The 17,389-nt window shown below is 36.5% G+C and overlaps 1 protein-coding gene across 1 annotated transcript; it reads left to right on the top strand.

Moving 5' to 3' along the window:
* The first annotated feature begins 941 nt into the window (after positions 1-941).
* sash3 (SAM and SH3 domain containing 3) lies at positions 942-16,494 on the top strand. Its single transcript, XM_008420651.2, has 9 exons — positions 942-1,258; positions 3,508-3,701; positions 8,298-8,393; positions 10,388-10,522; positions 11,204-11,339; positions 12,626-12,777; positions 14,076-14,288; positions 14,367-14,511; positions 15,838-16,494. The coding sequence occupies exons 2-9, from the start codon at positions 3,645-3,647 to the stop codon at positions 16,095-16,097; spliced, it is 1,194 nt and encodes a 397-aa protein (XP_008418873.1). The 5' UTR covers positions 942-1,258; positions 3,508-3,644; the 3' UTR covers positions 16,098-16,494.
* Positions 16,495-17,389: the final 895 nt, after the last annotated feature.

The following is a 17,389-nucleotide window of genomic DNA, read 5'->3' as shown; positions in this document are numbered from 1 at the left end:
CGTGGACGGCTCTTAAAAGAGGTTGCCTATGCATTTTCTATTTTTTCCATTATTTGTAAAGGAGGAAAAAAGGAACTACTAGCATAAGATGATTCTTTTCTATAAATAAAAGATTCTTCTGATCATGCACTTGTCTTGTGTCCATTTACCATGTGTCCTCTGTAAAAGTTAACATTTTTAAGTGGACCTTGTACCTTGTAGACTCCACAAGGACTCCACAAGGTCCACTTAAAAATGTTATCTCACACTTTGGTATGCCTGTATTTAAATAAGATCTAAATACACCTTTATGCTAAAAAAAAAATTATAGACAGAGATTAAAACCTGTCAAGGTTGAATTTCTAAATGAACCAAACTGCTTTCTATTTGGTGCCATGTTTGTAAGGCTACAGTCGAAAATTAACAGCAATAATTTAGGGTACTTAGCCTCTCATCAGACAAAAAAATAGGAGTTCATTTTTCTAAGTCACATTTTCACTATGATATTAATTTATTAATATGTCACAGTTTCAAGCTCAGTGCTTATTTAGTAAACTTTAATGTACAAACCTAGCAATATCTAGCTCAGAACTAAATATTTAGCTAATATGCTAACTTGCCGATAACAGGAAGTGGACAACCAAAATAAGAGCTGGGTCTTCTGACGTGACTGATTCACTTACCGCTGTTGCTTATGCCACTTTAGTAATGTAGCATAGTATCTGTTCCTCTCAATATGTACAACATTTCAGCTTAACCTAAGATGACCCATTTTGATGGAAATACAAATGAAACAGCAAGAGTAACTGTACCGACCCAGCTTTTATTTTTGAAAGTCCACTTCCTGTTATCGCATGTTAGCTAAATATTTAGCTCTGAGCTAAATATTTAGTTTAGAGCTAAATATTTTACTGTAAGCTAAAAAATGTTGCCTGGTAAAATAACCGACTAGCTAAATAACCGAAATTACTGCAGTTAAATTTTGACTGTAACTTTACAAACTTAAATCCATATCTTTTGTATGTAATGCCTAAGTTAACGCCTGTTTACCCCCGTTTTTATGGGCCACACTAAATGAGGCTTAGAGGGCCTTTTTTCCCTAAATCTTATTTGTGCAATTTTTAATATTGGGAAGCCAGACCTCAATCCAATAGAAAATTTGTGGCAGATCTCGAAAATATCCGTTCCCTATATGTAAAGAAGAATGGAGTAAAACTGCAGCATCCAGATGAGCAGCTTGATCTCCATGTTGCAGTAAAAGATGCATCAACTGAAGAGGGTGAGTATTCACGCAAAACAATCAACCAACTTTTTTTAAAACCAGGGTTATCATCAAAAACGATGCATATATTTATGTTCTATATATAATTATACTGTATATTTAATTGTCTGGGCAGCTCTGGAGTCTGAATGTGGAAAGCAAAAGAGAAACTTCACTTTGCAAAAGCACAAAATCTTTTTACTTGTTTCTAATTGAAATATATTGAAATATAATAACAGCTTGTTTTAAGTCAATAATTCCTTAATATTTATGAAAAAGTACTGGTTCCACTGGCAGATTGTTTCACTTATAACTTGGAAAAATTTATTTTTATAAACGCAGAACTCTGCTAGTGGAACTAGTACTTTTTCATCAATATTAAGGAATTATTTACTTAAAACAAGCTGTTATATATTACTAAAAAGTTAGCTGTAAGCTAGTTTCATCTTATTTTAAGTGTACTAAGATATCTGTACTAGAAATTAGACTAAAACACTTGGTAGGAGTTTGTGTTTTTGCAGTGCACTCAGGTGTAACTAGTTGATTTTTAGCTGTATCATTGTTTACATCTAGATCATAAACAAAATGAGGTCACAGCGTTTGAGGAAATGTTGCTCCACTGCACAACTAGTGGCCAAACATTTATTAATATTTTGTCTTTCAATATACTGCTCAAAAAAATAAAGGGAACACTTAAACAACATAATATAACTCCAAGTAAATCAAACTTCTGTGAAATCAAACTGTCCACTTAGGAAGCAACACTGATTGACAACGGGGACCCTCGTCGGGTCAATCAGTGTTGCTTCCTAAGTGGACAGTTTGATTTCACAGAAGTTTGATTTACTTGGAGTTAAATTGTGTTGTTTAAGTGTTCCCTTTATTTTTTTGAGCAGTGTACTTTTACATCTGATATATTGAGTAATTTTTCATAACAAGACATTTTTGTTTGTCTGCTTTACATTTAGTCTGTCATTGCTTTGAGGCTCCACATGGTGACTTTATCACCGTATGGCCACTCAGCTGCTGGTTGTTGTTTTCATACCTTTGTGATCATAAAGACAGATGAGTTTGGCTGCCAACCTGCAGTCAAGTGACAGGAAACTCAAGCAGGGCATCCTCTACTCATGTGGTTTTCACACCACTGAAATAACAAGCTGAAGTTGCCTTGCACTGAACTTCCTTCTCTGCACTTGCTGCCAGATCGTGTTGTTGCCTCTCTGTCCTGCAGCCTGACTGTATGTTTTTTAAAAAAGAGTGCAGACATTTTTCTGAGTCAGTCCTGTATTTTTGTCCAACGGCCGTCTCTTCTGGAACTTGTGACTGACGTTGCAACAAATTTGTCTCATAAGCCATTAGCTGCATGAACATTTGCTGCTGCGATTGTCCTGGCTGGGAGAATTTTGTAGCCTCAGTGGTTGGCAGCTGCAGAGCCGGTGCAGTTTCCAAATATGTCATCCTTGATCATTTTTCACTTCCACACTTTACATGTGCTCACTATGAATACATTTAGACATGTTGACCGTAAAACTGTTGACCTGAAACTGTCATGCAGTCTGATTAGTATAAATAAACAGGTGGGATTTTTATTTATTTAAATGAATACATGACCTTCAGAACAAAGTCATGGAGCTTTTATTCAACTGATTTTGAGCAACTTGCACTTTGAAAAATTTCTTTGAATTTTTTCACACTTCAAAACACTTTACTCTAGTTTCTAATGCAAATGTCTCAGCACACTTGAAATAAGACACAACTAACTTACAAGTATTTTGGTAGCAAGATATAGGAGCTTCTTTTAAGTCAATAATTCCTTAATATTGATTTAAAAAGTACTAGTTCAATTGGCAGATTATTCAACTTGTAACAAGAAATTTTTCCCATGTGATAATATTTTATAATCTGCCAGTGGAACTAAATATTTTTCATCAATATTAAGTAATTACTTACTTAAAACAAGCTAACATAACTTGCTAAAAAGTTACTTGTATGTTAGTTTTCTCTTATTTCAAGTACTAGAAGCTTGACAAAAACTCTTGGTAGGATTTTGTGTTTTTGCAGAGCAGAACTTGCCATAATGGATTCTGAGAGCTGTTGAGCGTATAAGTTCGCTTTTTTCAAGGAAGCTAATGGCACGCAATCATGAGTAATGCGTGTAACCAACCCAGTAGCTCTGTGGAGGTTCTGAGCAGCAGAAACAGGGTTTGCCTTTTTGGTTTCATTGCACCCATGTGACTTCCTGACTTGTTCACTTCACTCTTTTGCAGCAGAGTGCACCTCAGCCCTCTTCTCTTTCTCCTCACCTCACTCCGGATCGTGGCAGCGCAGTGACAGACGTCGTTAGGTGATTAAACTCTGCAGCCTTCGCGCAGCTTTTCTTGTCCGGAGAGAAAAGTGGAAGAAGATGCTGAGGCGAAGGCCATCGAACGCCTCAGAGAAGGAGCAGACGCAGAAGAAGAAGGTGAGTTTCTGCTTCTGACTTTGCTTTGGCAAACCAACAATAAGACCTGGTTGGTGTGTATAAAACTGAGCTTCATGGTTTTACCGCTTCGTAGTAAAACTCCAGTGAACGCCTCACACTGCTCGTTTTGTCTAAGTCTTTTAAACACAGGATGTCAGCTCAACTTAGTGCAGAGCTCTGCGGTCAACCTGAAACCCCCACAAACGCAGAACTTTAAAAACCTCTCGCATGTTTAACTAGTTTAGGTCCTTTTGTGTATTTCCTAACTATCTGCTGCAGCTTATGCTTTGTGAGTTCCTCTGTTCTGGCCCGGTGATTCATTGCAGATGCAGATTGAGTCAGAAAAGACTCTGTGGCTTCAGCCGGCTTCGTCTCCAGCTGTCACCAAATCAGCACGCCTCCCACACTCGACACCAGTGCCCTTATTTTCCATCCTCAGCCCTGCTCCTGCGGTCTGATTGACATCTTGTCATTACACATCTCCTCGCTTTTGTTCTCAGAAAACATTTTTATTCGCTCAGGGAGTCATCGAGGCCGGAGGACCTCCTCGTTGTGGCTTCGGTTTTCAGCAGCTATTCAGTTTATTCGATCACGTTGCAGCAAAAACTCGAGATGTTAAAGGTCGGCGAGTTTGTCTGACTTCACCTGTGGTTTTAATTCTTCAGGTTTTTGACTCTGCTAAAACGTCTGCAATGATTGGCTGGCAGCAGTTGCTCAAGGTTTGCCCGTTTCCTGTGGTTTCAGCACGCAGAGACAGAAGGATGAGCTGCGATAAGATTTTTTGCGCTGCGCCACAGTTCGACGGAAAATTAGACAAAGAGTTTCCGCCACAGATAGAGGGAAAACTCTGCTTGCGGATAGTCATGCAAAGGAGTTAAAATTGCAAACGATTTGGTTAACAGCAGTTCCTAATTTCAGAACATGTGCAGGAAAATTGTAGTTTGTACAACAAAGAAAGAAGTTCTCAGGGCTTGGACGTACACAAAATGTCAAACATCGATGATGAGGAAGTATGAAAACCGGTATTTCCTATTTTCAGACATCCTAATTAGCATATTTTAAAGATTCGATCTGGAAGTCTGATGTTGTCTCGCTACTTTCATCACTTATAGATCTTTGCAAAAGTTCTCTTTAACCTTTTTATCACAGTATTACCACAAACTTCTATGAAATCTACTGAGATTTGGGCAATAGACCAACACAACGTAGATCACAGGTGGAAAACAGATTCCTGTCTTATCAAAGTTTTACAAATGAAATTACATCATTTATTAATCCTATTACTCTGATTAGTTCCAGGCGATATGCAGTAAAAGTTTTACTGCAGTATTTTGTGAAAATGATAAACATTTTGTAGGTAACTGTGTGACTGTCACTGCATGGCCCAGCATTCATAGCACCACAAACACAATATTTATTTAAAACAGGCTTCTTCAGGATCAATTAAAAACATTAGATTTAAATCACTAAACCACACAGTTACTTCATTTGATCATATTTTTAATTTACTGACATTTATTTAAGCTCTCGTGCATCAAACAGTGAAGAAAAATAACATTTCTGATCAGTTTTGTTTTTATTTACTATCAATAACTGAAGTTTATCATGACAACGATAAATCAATATTCTTATCATAAGTACTCTGATTCACCTAAATAAAGTTCACCATGAAGTTAAACTGGGTCACAAGCAGAATGGTGTGCAAGGTGAAATACTAGACATACACCATTAGGCATGATGTTAGCAGCATCATGCTGTGGGGTTCCTTTTTGCCAAACGATTTTTATTGAGCTTGGACTTTTGTAAAATGAATACTCAGCATTTTAATAGCTGGAAAACAAAAAATTAGTGCAACAAGTTGCTTTAAGAAATCAACTAATTGGTAAACAGAGTTCTCTTGTTTTTACTTTAATCATAAGTTTTTATATTTGTTAGACAACTTTAGTGAAAATGGACATTAGCATTAATCTGGGAATCAGCTAAGAAGAATCCAACTCTTCGTCTTTCACTCCAGAAGTGGCGTATAAATGGATGAGAGTCGAAGCCAAAACTGACAGAAATCCATTAAAACTTTGGTTGCAGTTTCCACCAGACATGTAGGGGGCGCTGCAAACATGTGGAAGTAGATTCTCTGGTCATATAAAAAAATTTTTGGGGTTCAAAAAAATCAATTGTTGATTTAACCTGAGTTGTAGCTGCTTACATTTCAGTCATCAACTGAAAACTATCAGAGTTTCTAATAATACCAGCTGCATGTTTTCCCCTTTTGTCACTTTGCAGCCGCTGACTGGAAATATACTTTAGTAATATTTGCGCAGTCAGAGCCGCATTTAACAGTCAAGTAGTAACTAGTTACATCTACTCAATTACATTTACTTCAGTAACTGTTTTTGGGAAAAAAGTACTTTTAAGAGTATTTTACTACACTGTACTTTAACTTGAGTAATTTTATTATGAAGTTTTTCTGCTCTTACTTGAACAAAATGTCTGTTTTCTCTTCCTACTGAATGAAAAACAAACATGTTTTATCCAAAAATTCACCAGACACAGATCTGCAGTTTTTGTTTAAGTTTTATAAGTTTTTTATTGAAAGAAACTGATTAGAGAAAATTTATTTCGCCTGATTTTGTTATTTTTCGTTACTTATATGAATTATTGTCACTTTGGTATTTTAGTGCATCTGATGGATTAAATGTTTATATATTAAATGAAAGAGAATTTGATCACTTACTCTATTTGAGTAGACTTTTTACCAGATCCTTTTTTTATTCTTAGTTCAGTAATTTCTTGGACGACTATTTGAGTAAAAATTAAACTACAATATTTGGGTACTCTGCCCACCTCTAAATGTAGGACAAACCTGAAAAATTGCAAAATACTTTAAATTGGGTCAAATGTTCACCTGAAAGTTAAAATGTCCCAGTCAAAGTCCAAACTTAAATCCAATTACACTTGGACAAAGACGACCAAAAATAATTTCCATCCATTCCAAAAAAGCTTTGACAAATTGACTCAGGTTAAAAAAAACTTAGAGGTTCTTGGTAGTTTTATAAAACTAATATCCCCAAATTAGATGAGTTGTATTAATATTTTGGAAGTTTTAAAAAAATAAACAATATTTAAATGTTGGGAAATTAGTCAATTTCTTTGGGAACATCATGGATTTATTGGTATTAAACTACCAGGCATCACTTTGTACCTGCTGATGTCTAGGACTCATTTTATTAAATGTTATAAAATGTACTGTGTCTTGCATTTGTTAAAGTTTTTTTCCTAGTGGAGACATTTTTGGGCACCAAAACTGGCTCCAGCCCAGGGCCCCACATCCTGGTAAATCCGGCCCTGCTGGTGGTTGAAATATGTACAACTTTCTGTCAGTCCATCAGAAAAAAATCCTAATAAAGTTCAGTTTCTCCTTTTAACAAAATGTGAAGTTCTAAAGATATTAATACTTCAGCTAAGCGCCCTACATAGTGGTGCGGTTTATTTCAGAGACAGCTGTTAATCAGCCGCCCTCGTTTCCTTTCTGCTCTATATTTACACAAACACAGTCACAGGTAGAGCTGCAGAAAGCTCAGGACACAGATTTCTGGCTGCACTGCAGAAACACAAACACAGCAAGTGTTTCTTTCAAACCTGAAATAAGATCAAATTAACTTACATGTAACTTTTCAGCAAGAAATGGGAGCTTGTTTTCAGTAAAAATAATCCCTTACAATTGATTAAAAAGTGCTACGATACAAATGTTTTATTAAAAGTGAAATAATCTGCAGTGGAACTACAACTTTTTAATCAATATTAAGGTTTTATTTACTTAAAACAAGCGCCTACATCTTTCTGAAAAGTTACTTATAAGTTAGTTTTGTCTTATTTCAAGTGCACTAAGATATTTGCAACAAAAATACTTGGTAGGATTTGGTGTTTTTGCAGTGTGTTAGTGCAGAAATAAAACAATAATTTGGTAACATTTATTTGAAGGGCTGTGTACAAGACTGATATACATGAAGGAGTCTTTGTGAATGTTGTCATGAAGAGTTATTTAGTAAATAATGACACTTTTAACGCAATGTTTTCACTTGTAATGGACATTCAGTTCAAGTTTTCCTGCAACTTTGCTTTAAAACTGTCATTATTCACTATATAAAGAAAATGTGACACTTTTATTTGACTTTTTAATTACATTTTGAATTACTTATATCACTCTTAGGCATTCATATGTTTTATTCATTTTATCACTCAGTGTTATATTTGTATTCTCACATAACTTGTCAACTAATAAGCAGTTCCCATTGGGGATCAATCAAGTATATTGTACTCTGTTGACATTAAAAATGTTATTGACCGAGTGACAGTTATGTGAGTTTTCTGCACATCCCTTCAAATAAAGCGTTACAAATTGTTTTCATAACCAGAAATTGTTCTGCACTTTTACTGTTTGACCCGTACAAGATAAGAGCAGAAGCCTTATCAGCGCTGCAGCACAAAATCACCGAGCAGCAGCCATTGTGCACCAACAGTCGCTTATCTAGTGCTTTTTTGTGTGTTTGTGCCTCTGCGGTTTGTGCTTTTTCTTCATGGCCTTTTCGTGTTTTGCAGCTCACCTTGCAGAGGTCCAGCAGCTTCAAGGACTTCATGAAGCACAAGCCCACCTCCCCCTGCACGCCAGATAAGGAGTTCACCTTAGACGAGCATGTGAGTCTCTCGCACAAGTTTGAAACAAAAGGCTGGAAAAGTAGAAGTAGGCGCCTCAATCTTTGTCGTTTTAAGTTCCTGAATGGTTGTTCCTACAGGTAGTGTTTTCACAGTGTTCCTCATTTTTCTTTAATCCCAGAGAGAAACCCCACTACTGTCAGTTGTGACTGAATTAAGCTTCCCCCTTTTTTTTCTTTTTTAAATCAGCCGCTTTACATTTTCTGTGAATCTCCCAGCAGAAAGGGTTAGTCACTTCTCGGCAGCGTTGCGTGAGTTGTAGGACGAAGGAGTGCAGAAGTACCGAGGCAGAGAGGAAGTAAGAAGGAGAAGCAGTGCTGTGCAGATGACAGCACCGAGCAGACAGGATGTCCTCTGGTGACAGCTAGTCAAGCAGAGAGCCTCTGCGTCAGACAGGCTGAGCAGAGCAGAAAGCATTAACCAGGGCCTTTCCCTGGAGATTATAACGCATTTAAGACTCGCTGTTATCAGGTTTTAATCCGGCAAATTAACTCAGCCAGGAAATCTGAGTGAGAATTAAACTTATTCAGCAATCAAACACTTTATTTGTGTCCTGACTGGACAGCTTATAGGTAAACAGTGATGTGGGCCTGGTTGCATTAAAGTGTCAGATTAGATACTCCTCCAGTTGCATAATTTACTAGATTGAATTAATGCAGAAGACAAAATCTTACCAAGTTTGTCTAGTTTTTAATGCAAACATCTTATTACATTGGAAATAAGACAAAACTAACTTACAAGTAACTTTTCAACAAGATATGGGAGCTTAAGTAAATAATTCCTTAATGTAAATGAAAAAAAATACCCTTAACTCTGGCAGATTATTTCACTTATAACATGGAAAATGTCTTGTTATAAGTGAAATAATCTGCCATTGGAAATAGTTATTTTTCATCAATATTAATACATTATTGACATAAAACAAACTCCTCTTTCTTGCTGAAAAGTTACTTGTAAGTTAGTTTTGTCTTATTTCAAGTGTATTAAGATATTTGCATTGAAAACCAGTGAGATTTTGTGTTTTTTTAGTGCGTGGCTCTGCATGCTGTCACTCTCTGATGATGTCATTTGGTGTTTAATAAAAACCTCAAGACTTTTGCTGCATGATTTTCTCTCCTCGTCTCTCTGCTCATTTCCTGTCTGAAACACGGGTCAGTAAAGGCCGCGATGCTAACAAGATGCTAACAGAAATAATAATGGTAAAAATGCAAACGTGAAGAACTAAATGTGTTGCACCCACAGCCAAACCAATGGCGAACAATAGATACATTTTCATTACTAATGTGTCGATATTTGATCCACTGGCAGATTATCTCACTTATAACGTGGGAAAAATAACATGCCAGTGGAACTAGTACTTTTTCAAGAATTATTAACTTAAAACAAGATGTAAAGTTACCTGTAAGTTAGTTTTTCTTACTTAAGAGGTTTTCACTAGAAAATAGAGCAAAACACTTAGTCAGGTTTTGTGTTTTTACAGTGTAATGAACGTAACTTTGGGAAATAAACTGATGCACAACATTTTGGAGAGTGAAATGGTTTATTTCCAGGTAGAAAATTAATTTAGAAAGGGTTGAAATGGTTAAATATGGCGACTTTGGTTGGTCACAAAGACAAATTGACCCAGAGACGTTGTGTGGCTGTGCGCCTGTTGCAATGTGTTCATGTTGTAATCAAAACTATTGAGTAACCGCCTTGTAGAAACAGTGAGAACCTCAGTTTCCTTGAATCACCAGGATGCAGGTGTGTGTGCGTGCGTGTGTGTGTGTGGGTTTTCAAACACCAAGACCACAAACCTGCAGGGTTTCTATTTCGTGAGAATTTAACCTTTTTTTTTGTCTGAGCGATCAAGATAAACCGACTTCGCCTTTGTGAGTTTAAAGGAGCAGGTCACTGTTTTACACTTTCTGTGATCTCTTGTAGCCTGACAGGTGTTGATAGAGAGCTGGTGTTTTTTATTTTTTGTCTTGTGTTAGGTGGGAGACAATGTGACAGAAGAAGAAGCAGTGAAAAGTGGCAGCAAACTTGGGAAAAAATGGCGCAACGTCATCTCCCGTACGATGACCCGGAAGACATCCAAGATGGTGCAGAAGGCCCTGGCTGAGGAGGGGGTGAGCAAAGCACAACCTGATCAATTAAATCCTTACCAAATTCAATATAAATATGTTTACATCCCACACACAGCGCATTAATTCATGTTCCAGATGAACCTCGTTTAAAAAGACTTTCAGCTTGTTATTCTGAGCTATTTGCCTCCCCCTGGTGGTCAGAAGATGTGCTGCATTTATTTAGAATAAGTCAATAAAACACAGAAACGGTTAACAGATTAATGATCCAACAACTTGATCAAATATTTTTAAAAATGTAATAAAAAAAATTTAAATAAAAAAAAATCATTATTTATCATCATAATGGTGCAGAACATTTAGTCTTTATATTTTCAACATTTATTAATATATTTGAAAGTATATAACTGTTTCAAATAGTTATATACTCTTTATTTAAATGCATATTTAAATAAATAAAATCACTTCAATATGCAAATTGAAGTGAATTTATTAATTTATCAATTTGATCAACATTTCAAATTATTTGTGATAAATGATATTTAGCAGAAACAATTTAAATAGAATGAATGTTTTTATCATTGTTTTCATTATTGACTGCTATTCAAGCAAGAAAAATAGGACTAGTTTAATATATTTTACTGATATTTAGTGTTTCGCCATTCGGGATAATTAAAAGTGAACGGTTCTCTGAGCCATGTTGTTTTTTTATGTATTTTTCTCCAGGCGGAGAGCGGCGAGGAGCTGTCCCCCGTCTCCTCTGACTTCCTTCCAGACCTGAGTGCGGGACAGAGGACGTCTGTCTGCTCCACGGGTTCAGAGGACACGACTCCCAGCCCAGTCTGCCGCCAGCTCTCTGCCAGTAAGCCTGCGAACTTCAAGAACCTCCACAGAAAAGCCAACAAGCACGCTGCCCTTTTATGGTCACATTTAATTGCCCAGAGAAAACATTTAATTCACTGTAACTGTGTCATGGTTTTTATGTTTGGACAAGTTTTCACCACTCAGAAATAATTGGAACTAGCATTATTATTTTTTCCTAAAAGGAAAAATTTAACCTCATAAAATATTTGACATCTGCTGACAGATGGTTAAAAATAGATTTTAATACTATTGCAAAGAATGAAAGAAGGAGGGAACAGTGAACTCTCCCCCACTGCAAAAACTAAAAGACTTACCAGGCATTTTTATCTGGCTTATAATGAAGATATCTTGAAATAAGACGGAACTAAATTAATGTTTCAGCAAAATATAGGAGCTTAGTTAAAGTCAATAATTCCTTAATACTGATGAAAAAGTGTTTGTTCTGTTGGCAGATTATTTTACTTATGAGAAAAAGGTTTTGTCATAAGTGAAACTAGGACTTATTTTTAAATCAATATTAATGAATTGCTAGCTTAAAACAAGCACCCATATTTTGCTGAAAAGTTAATTGTAAGTTAGTTTTGTTTTAAATAAAGTGTACTAAGATATTTGCACTATAAACTAGATCAAAATTACCTGGTAAGGTTTTGTTTTTGCAGTGTAAATGAACACACAAAACCTAACAAGTCAATGTAACAAAAGACAAAGGGTTACTATAACTCTAAATAAGACAACTTAACTGGTCGTTGCTAGGCAACCAAAGTTGGCGGGAACTTGAAACTTCTTGCTGCAAAGCAGGTTGTTGCTAGGCAACCAAAGAGTGAGAGAGTTAGTTGGTTCACATTCAGAAATACTTTACTGATCCCAAAGGGAAATTAAATGTTGTCACTCACATTAATTCAGATTCTTCAGTTATTGTACATTGTGATGGCTCTTGGTAGGAGAAATCTCCTGTAGCAGTCTGTGATACAGCAAATCTGAAGAAGCCTCTGACTGAATACACTCTGTTTTCCCTAGAGAGTCTATTGAAGAAGATTTTCTTAATTTTACGAAGAATCCTTCATAAATGATCCCACCAAACTTTCTTAGCTAGCCATGAGAGGTTGAACGGCCAAAGCGTTTCCTCTGCCTTCATTTCCCAGAATGCTGTGCGGTTCTGAGTTAGAGCTCAGTGAATATTCTATATGTTGAATATTCTATTACCTATTGATACTGATGATGAGTCTATAGCGGTACATATTGTTACTGATTCATTGTCCAGCGCTAACCGACTGTCGTCTTCAGGCAGCGACAGGCAGAGCCTGGACAGCGGGTACTGCCAGCGGGACAGCATGAGGCTGGAGGACAGCGCCTACAACGGGCCTTTCTGCGGCCGCGCCGTGGTCCACACCGACTTCACTCCCAGTCCCTACGATGTGGAGTCGCTGAAACTCCAAGTGAGTCTGTCTGTGATCTGGCCTTTAGCTGAGTCTGCTGTCTGGTTGTTGTTGTCCTCCTGGGAGCTTGTTAGCTCCACGAAACAAGACGGCTCATCTGATTATTATTCTGCAAAGGGAGAATAATCTGCAGGGCCCGACGCTTTCTGAATGTTTACACACACTGACTCAATCTAAGGAAAACCTTTTTTAAAAAAGGAGTAAGAAGAAAAGAAAGGTCTATAGGTGATACAAAATATGTCCATTACATTTTTCACACAAAATCATTTTCAGATAATGAGATTTTAGTTTGCTCAGTTCTGCTATTATAAGCTCTTTTCAGAATGAGCTGTTTTAGTTCAACCGCGTATCAGGTAGTAAAAAAGGGGTAGTAAATTTTCTCAAAAAAGTCTCAGAAATGTCCTTAAAAAAACAAAAATGTCTGAGTTTGAAAAGTCAAAAATTTGCTAGAAAAAAAACAACCTTAGAAGTTTTCTTGTAAAAAAAAAAAAGGAAAATTTTAGATTTTGAAGTAAAACATTTTCAAAAATTTCCCAAAGTCAAATAAAGTTTCGCATTTAAACTCAGAAATTATGATGCTTCTTTTCTAGCAACAGAAAAACAAAACAAATGTGTAGATTTTTTTCTAACTAAAATGCAAAACATTATCAGTTGAAATTAAATCAAAATATGTTTCTTTTTTTAGGTAGAGTTGAGAAATTAAAATAAAAAAATGTAATCTGTTTCAGATTCCTTCTTAAAATTTAAGCATCAGTCTCGCCACACTGACACTGTTAGATATATTATTAATATTATAGATATTTTGGCTTGAGCCGCCCACCTCTAGTTTACACTCATTGGTGAAAATGGCTGAAAACAGATGTCAATTATATGACCGCACATCTTTGATAAGTTGAAGTAGAGCCTCCTGCACAACCAAGTGGTATCTGGACTGTAGGTCAACAACAAAACACTTGTGTTTTCCAGCAGCCATTGTACAGAGCATGCAGTGGCAAAACCTACTGACCAAACATGCTGGAGATCTGCTGGGGTTGCTAGGTAACGGGGGGAACTCTGCTGGGGTTGCTAGGTAATGGTGCAAAACCATCAAATGTGACTTATGTTTTTCAAATGACTCATTTTCCAGACACCAAAAAACATTAAATTTTTGGTGTCTGGGTGTTTTTTTAAGCATTTGAACTGTTTTTAGATGCAGTTGAGAAACAAATTGAAGTACAAAATAGGCCCCCTTTAATGACGGTTTCTGAGGTTTCATTAGAACAAACCTTCATCTCGATGCTTTGCGTCTTATTTTACAGAAAGGTGACATTATCCACATCATCGACAAGCCCCCCGTGGGAACATGGACAGGAAAGCTCAACAACAAAGTGGGATCCTTCAAGTTCATCTATGTCAACCTTCTGCCTGATGAGACGCCTCCAACCAGGAGGAAACGCTGCCACAGCAAGGGCAACCGGTCCAAATCCAAGCCCAAAACCTTGGAGGAAGTCCTGGACCGCATCGGCCTGACGGTAAGTGGACCGAGCCGTTACCGCTCTGGTTCCTGTCCACACAATAATCACAGTCTGATGAGAGTTTCACCGTTTCAGGAGCTCAGTTCCTTGCTGTCCATGCATGGCTTCCAGAGCCTGGAGGACTTCACCGGACTGAAGGAGTCTCACCTGAACGAGCTGAACATCACAAACCCAGATCACCGCTCCAAGATCCTGAACGCAGCTGACCTGCTCAGAGACTGTACGTCCAAACACGGCAAAACCCCGTCGATTTCAGATCAATGCTGCTTGACGGCTGCTGCTCACACCAGGAACTGCAAATAAAGTTTTTCTTTTTATTTAGGAGGAAAACTAAGACAGCTGGCTTTCCTGTCAGATTTAACTCATTTTCATTTATATACAGTGATATTTGATCAAAAAAACTGAAAAACTGTTTTGCTGGATTATAATTTGATCAGCATGTCCAGTGGTAAATTTAAGTATAGAATGCATTTTATTGCTCTTCATTATTTAGTCGTTTATTGTAATTCTGGTTTAAATTTATATTAAGTCAGCCAAATACTATTAAATTCAAGAAATTAGGGGATTAGAAATAAAAAGCAAAATATCATCAGCATAAAGGGAAACCTTGTTCAGTTTGACCGTCTAAAAGCCCTAAAAGGTCAATAACAACAAACTTACATAGCTAAAAGTGACATAATGTGTCAGTGGAACAAGACATTTTACCCACATCATAAATCTATTTTTTATTCCGCTGACAGATTATAGCTACAGTTGAAATAATCTACCAATGGAAATATAATTTTTTAGGCAACATTAAGGAATTATTGACTAAAACAAGCTCCTATGTTGTGCTAAAAGTTTCTTGTGAATGTTTTGTCATATTTCAATTGTACTAAGATATTTGCACTAGAAACTAGACAAAATATTTTGTGTTTTTGCAGTGCATTATCTTTGTCTTGCAACGGTGTTTTGGGGCCAGAGTAGATAGAAAAAATGAGTAAATCTTCACAAAAAATTTCTGAAATATTATAGAAAAAACAAGAAAACTACTGGGAAAATTAGCTAGAAAAAAATCTGAAATTGTTTAGAAAATGTTCAACTTTTCAAACTCAGAATTTCCTCATTTCTTTCTCACAAATTTCTGAGATTAATCTAAAATTTCTGTTTTTCTAGCAAATTTTTTATTTTTCAAACTCAGAAATTTCTTAAGATTTTTTTCTCTAAAATTTCTCAGAATAATCTAACACTATCAGTTTGCTCTAGAAAATTTGACTGTTCAAACTCAAATTTCCTAGATTTTCTCAAAAATTTCTGAGATTAATCTAAAATTTTCAGAATTTTTTTTCTAGTAAATTTTCAGCTTCTCTAACTCAGAAATGTCCTTGTTTTTTTTTTCTAGATTCATAGGATCAATCTCAAAATTTCAGGTTTTTTTGGTAAAATGTACTCGTCTTTTATTTTCTGTCTGCACTGGCTCTAATACGGCGTCATCCTGTCTGAAGCCAAGATGAAGATTCCTTTGACATATCCTGTACTTAAACCTGATTTATTTTCCATCTTCCAGCTGAAGACGAGTCTGAACCAGAGGGTGATGAAGAGGAGGAGAGGCCAGCTGAAAACTTGAAGGAGCCACGGGACTCTGGTTGCTTTGAGAGCTCTGAGAACCTGGAGAACGGCCGCGAGGAGCCGAAAACGGAGGAGGAAGAGTCAAACCAGCAAACAGAGAAAGAAGAGGAGGAGAAGTCGGAGGAGATGCAGGAGGCCGGGGACCTGGAGGCCGTCCAGGAACAGCTGCAGGAGCTGGCGGTGGACGAAGGACAGTGATGGAAAACTCAAACATTCCCCTCTGATTTCTGAGACTGAACGGCGTTTAACGTCTCTCTTCATCGAAAGAGAGCAGATCGAGCCACTTCACTGCTACAACAAGCCGGCCGTCCGTTACTGAAGGCTGATTTTCCCATGATGATTTCACAGCTCGCTTACAAGCAACACAAACTGTTACCAGCTGCCACAGGTGGCAGCTCTTTTTAACCCACTTGTTGTAAAATATGATGTTATAACTTTACTTTAGGTATGTTTTGTTGCATCACTATAATGTTTCCGCTAAAGCATTTGAGGGTTTCACTCTGGGCTCTACTGTCTTTTATGTTTGAGTTTTTTCCTCCATGAATGTAAACTATCTTCACATTTTTCATGTATCTAAAATGTCACTGATGTTGTTTTCTGTGACTGTAAATAAATTAAATAAACTTTAATCAATGGAGTGTAAATAATGTTGGTTAATCCCCGATTAAATTGGTTTTTAGTTCTGTGTTAAAATTCTCAGGTAAACATTTTCACTGCTTTCCATAAATGTTTTTTTTTTCCACTTGTTGCCATGGAGACAGTAGCTGATAAATTATGACATCAGAGTTTCCTTTCCTGAAGCTCCTCCCATTCCTAACGCAATGCATTCTGGGAGTAATATTTACAAAAATACCATCTTCAGCAACATTTTGATGAGTCAACAAACAGCAGAGTTGGTGTCAAATATTTTTCATTTTAAATATTTTAATAAATGTTTCTAGAGGTCACAGGTCAACTAGCCAGTCCACATTCACAAAATTAAAAGAAATATTGTGTCAAACATCTGTGCTACATTTGTGCTGCAAAAATATTTGTTTGGACTGCAATAATTAAAAAAATAATTTATGTTTGTGCTGCTAAAACTGTAGAAGCAGTTGACTGAAACCGAATTTGTTTGACTTGTTAACCTTTGATGACCTCTGGAAACATTTATCAATATCTTTAAAATTATAGCAGCACAAACGTAACTTAAAGATTTGACACCAATTTCATTTAACTCTGAGACATTTCCACTAATACAAACACGTCTGCATACAAAACAATATTCAAATTGTGAAAAAAGTATTTAAAAAGTCAGTTTATAGTAAGACAACATTGTTTATTTAATGGACACACAGATCAAGTAAGAAGAAGTGAAGCAATTTGAATGAAATACAGAGAATCACAGTGTTAATACCAAACAAAGGAAACAAATAATGACTCCTTCAAAGTATCTGTATATATAACGCGGTGTGACTGACTGATCAGAGCATTCAGATCTGATCTTCGCT

This window comes from Poecilia reticulata, linkage group LG10, assembly GCF_000633615.1.
Source record: "Poecilia reticulata strain Guanapo linkage group LG10, Guppy_female_1.0+MT, whole genome shotgun sequence".
In the NCBI taxonomy this organism is placed as follows: domain Eukaryota; kingdom Metazoa; phylum Chordata; class Actinopteri; order Cyprinodontiformes; family Poeciliidae; genus Poecilia; species Poecilia reticulata.
This window is presented reverse-complemented; position numbering and strand designations above follow the sequence as displayed.

Excerpts from the sequence above, each read along its gene's own strand:
- sash3 (XM_008420651.2), top strand. The coding sequence starts at position 3,645 with ATGCTGAGGCGAAGGCCATCGAACGCCTCAGAGAAGGAGCAGACGCAG. Across the intron at positions 3,702-8,297 it reads AGCAGACGCAGAAGAAGAAG|CTCACCTTGCAGAGGTCCAG; the intron begins GTGAGTTTCTGC and ends CGTGTTTTGCAG. Across the intron at positions 10,523-11,203 it reads AGGCCCTGGCTGAGGAGGGG|GCGGAGAGCGGCGAGGAGCT; the intron begins GTGAGCAAAGCA and ends ATTTTTCTCCAG.